A 4290-nucleotide genomic window follows, 5' to 3' on the forward strand; every position below is an offset into this window, starting at 1 on the left:
CCCATATTAACTCTCTCCAGGGTTGGACCCCTCACCACTAGCCCCATATTAACTCTCTCCAGGGTTGGACCCCTCACCACTAGCCCTAACCCCATATTAACTCTCTCCAGGGTTGGACCCCTCACCACTAGCCCCATATTAACTCTCTCCAGGGTTGGACCCCTCACCACTAGCCCTATCCAATATTAACTCTGTCTCTCTCTCTCTAGGTCAGGCCAGGGTGCACCAGCTAGCAGAGAACACGCGCTACTTCAGGTCTCGTCTTCAAGAGATGGGTTTCATCATCTACGGTAACGATGATTCTCCTGTGGTCCCAATTCTGCTCTACATGCCAGGAAAAGTTGTGTAAGTTACTTTCATTTGCTCAGTTTATTTGACAGGAACAATGCACTGATTTATAACCCCTTCTGCTCTACATGCTGGGAAAGTGATTTATGTATCAAAAAGTACCTTGTTTTATTGTGAAGGAATGAAAGGAGAGGTTAGAATGTGGTCCTTTTTTGTAGCTCAGTCGGTTGAACGTGGTGCTTGTAACGCCAGGGTAGTGGGTTCGATTCCCGGGACCAGCCGTAGGTAAACATTTCTGCACGCATGGGTGTATATCGCTTTGAATAAAAGTGTCTGCTAAATGGCATATATTAGATTAGGAATATAATCCTTTCCACTGGGGGGGCGTATGTAGTCTGACCACTACCATCAGACCCTGACACGACCCCCTCCAACGAATCACCTGGCACATAACATAACTCACGGAGGAAATATGCCTTCACTTTTTGTGTGTCTATCTTATCTTGCCTTCTGTGGACATAATGCAGTACAGTATAGCTGCAGATATGGTAGTATTTAAATGTTTCTGTCCAGAGGCCACAACAATGTCTGATTGTATTTACAACAGCTCAGCTATTGTCCGTGATCTTTTGCACACTGTTTCAATTGATCGMGTCACTTTGACTAATTGTGATACAGCTATTATATCTGTTTTTTGGAAAGCAAGGTGGTCATTTTACTAGTGGTCAGTCCAGAAGTAAAAAAAGGGTCAATATTGAGTGTTTTTCCAAGATGACTTTGAACAGCGGTCATGTTTAATGTGTCCAGGTGCTCAGTGAATTAGTCAGTGACATGTAAAATGTAGGTAGACATGTAGGATCGTATTCACACAGTACAAACACTTTCAGATGCCTCCAAAGACAACAGCCTTCTGGCAGGATAACAATGAACCCGGATGAGCAGCTGGAAGACCTTGTATACGAGGCTTCCTTCTACTATGATGTCTTCGCTGTATGTCTGCTGTCTAAGGTCTCCTTGGTGGAAAAACAGGTTTATGTCTTCACGGTTCGTCTGCGCTTCCTAACTGTCCTGGTGGAAAACTAGGTTAATGTCTTCACTGGTTGTCTGCTGTCCTATCCCTGTAGAACTAGGTTAATGTCTTCATCTGGTTCGTATCTGCTGTCCTATGTCCCGGTGGAAAAACTAGTTAACTGTCTTCACTGGTTCATCTGTGTCCTCAGTCCCCTTGTGGAAAACTAGGTTAATGTCTTCACTGGTTCATCTGCTGTCCTATGTCCCTGGTGGATAAACATTAGAATGTCTCACCTGGTTCGTCTGTCTGTCCGTAGTCCCTCTGGTGGAAAACAGTTACATGTCTTCACTGGTTCGTCTGCTGTCCTAGTCCTGGTGGAAAACTAGGTTAATCTGTCTTTTCAGTGGTTCGTTCTGCTGTCCTAGTCCTGGTGGAAACACTAGGTAATGTCTTCAACTGGTTTCGTCTGCTGTTCTAGTCCTGGTGGCAAAACTTATGAATGTCTTCACATGGTTCGTCTGCATATGTCCATAGTTCCCTGGTGGAAAACTAGGTTAATGTTTCACTGTTTGTACTGCTGTCCACATAGTCCCTGGTGGAAAAATAGGTTAATCGTCTTCACTGGTTCGTGCTGCTGTCCTAGTTCCCTGTGGAAAACTAGGTTAAATGCTCCTATCACTGGTTTCGTACTGCCGTCCTAGTCCTCGGGTGGAAAACTAGGTTAATCTTCTATCACTGGTCGGCTGCTTATCTGCTACGTGGACATCTATTCCACTCAGTAACCGTATGTTCAGGGTCAATAGTGTATTTCATGGGTCATAGTGTATGGTTCAAAGGGTCCATAGTGGTGTGTTCCAGGGTCATAGTGTGATGTTCAGGGTCATACGTGTATGTTCAGGGTATAGGTGTCGTGTTCAGGGTCATAGTGTATGTTCATGGGTCATAGTGTAGTTACAGGGTCACAACTGTATGTTCAGGGTTACAGTGTATGTTTCAGGTCACAGTGTGGTGTTCAGGGTTTTAACCAGTGTATGTTTCAGGGTTGTTTAGTGTAATGTTCATGGGTCATAAGTGTATGGTCAGGGGTTTCAAAGTGTATGTTCAGGGTCCAACATGTGTGTGTTCAGGGTCATAGTGTATGTTCAGGGTCACAGTGTGTGTTCAGGGTCACAGTGTATGTCAGGGTCACAGTGTATTTATGGTTTTTCAGTGTATTTCAGGTTTTCAGTTGTATGTTCAGGGTCACAGGTGTGTGTTCAGGGTCATAGTGTGTGTTCAGGGTCATATGTGTATTAGGTCATAGTGTGATGTTCAGGGTTCATAGGTTGTGCTTCAAGGGTCATAGTGTAATGTTCAGGGTTTTAGTGTATTGTTCAGAGGTCATAGTGATGTTTCAGCAGGTCCTACTGTAAGTTCAGCGGTCATAACTGTATGTTTCAGGGTCAAGTGTATGTTCCAGGGTCCATAGTGTAATGTTCAGGTCACAGTGTTATGTTCAATGTTCAGGGTTTTCGTGTATGTTCAGGGTCACAGTGTATGTTCAGTGTTTCAGTGTTGTTCAGCGGTCACAGTGTATGTTCAGGGTTTTCAGTGTATGTTCCAAGGGTCACAGTGTGTGCTTCAGGGTCAAGTGTAGTGCTCAGAGGTCATAGTGTATGTTCAGGGTCATAACATGTATGTTCAGGGTCACACTGTACAGGTGGTTCTTTTTAACACTTCAGCTGTGTTTTCATGGTGGTCTAGGCAGGTTACTGAACGCCCCTTTATGACAGCCGGGATGTAAAAGGGGCTGTAAATACAAATGATTGATACATTGGTATGTTCAGTCATTCTTCACCGTGTCTTTAACAATGCCTTCCTGTGTTCTGCAGGGCTTTCTCTCGTGCCATGCTGAAGAGGAAGATAGGAGTGGTGGTGGTGGGTTTCCTGCTACGCCATCACAGAGGCACGGGCACGCTTCTGTCTGTCTGCTGCACACACCAAGGCATGCTCGACCAGGTGAGCACACACACAGCACACACACACACACAAACACACCAAGCAAACACACAGAGACACAAACATAGGACAACATCTCTCTCCCCCTCTCTCCCCTCTCTCTCCCTCTCTCATTCATTTCAATTTCTCCTCCCTCCCTCTCTCTCCATCTCCCCTTTCTCTTCTCTCTAATTCATTTAATTTCTCCCTCTCTCTCTCTCATTCTCTCTTCTCTCTCTCATTTTCATCTCTCTCTTCTCTCTCTCTCTCTCCTCTCTCTCTCTCTCTATTCTCTCTCTCTCTCTCTCTCTCTCTCATCTCTCTCTTCTCTCCTCTTCTTCTCTCATCTCTCTCTCTCATTCTCATCTTCTCATTCTCATCTCTCTCTCTCTCTTCTCTCTCTCTATTCTCTCTCTCTCTATCTAACAGTATATTTCCTCCTCCCAGGTGTTGTTTGATCTGAACGAGTTAGGAGATGATTTGTGTCTGAAGTTCTCCCGGAGGAAATATTCTCTCTCGTCCACAACAACACAACAACAACGACGACACAGACTTTGAGCTGGACAGTTAGCCAATGACTGATAGGATAACCCCTGATCTCTGACCTCCCACCTCTGCACTGAGAGACTGTAACGGTGGTTCCATGCTGACAGGAATGGCCATACGTCCCAATAATTTCTCCTTTATCCCAAATGTGCACTGGTGCTCTCCTCCCCACACATGTTAAAAACATTGGATTGGTGTAAGCATGGGTTAGACAGTGTCTAGTACCATTTGTCTTGTTCCAGATCATAATGGGAAGTGAACAGGTGTACATGGTTAGATTTTGGGAACAGCAGTGGGCCTCTACCTTCCATGCCATGGCTAATACACAGAGAGATGTGGGGTTTCTCTCTACCAGTCTAATAACGAGAGCAGTGGGGTCTCATCTCTACCAGTCTAATACACTGAGAGAGTGGGGTCTCATCTCTACCAGTCTAATACACTGAGAGAGTGGGGTCTCATCTCTACCA

The 4290-nt window shown here is 45.1% G+C and overlaps 1 protein-coding gene across 1 annotated transcript in view; it reads left to right on the plus strand.

Moving 5' to 3' along the window:
• Nucleotides 1–4290, plus strand: part of LOC112078042 (serine palmitoyltransferase 3-like) — an 8401-nt gene extending 4111 nt beyond the window's left edge. The window contains exons 2-4 of the mRNA XM_024144403.2: nucleotides 210–345; nucleotides 3172–3298; nucleotides 3725–4290. Coding sequence (XP_024000171.1) covers nucleotides 210–345; nucleotides 3172–3298; nucleotides 3725–3835 — 374 coding nt within the window. The 3' untranslated portion in view covers nucleotides 3836–4290. The remainder of the gene's footprint in view (nucleotides 1–209; nucleotides 346–3171; nucleotides 3299–3724) is intronic.

This window comes from Salvelinus sp. IW2-2015, unplaced genomic scaffold, assembly GCF_002910315.2.
Source record: "Salvelinus sp. IW2-2015 unplaced genomic scaffold, ASM291031v2 Un_scaffold5181, whole genome shotgun sequence".
Taxonomy (NCBI): domain Eukaryota; kingdom Metazoa; phylum Chordata; class Actinopteri; order Salmoniformes; family Salmonidae; genus Salvelinus; species Salvelinus sp. IW2-2015.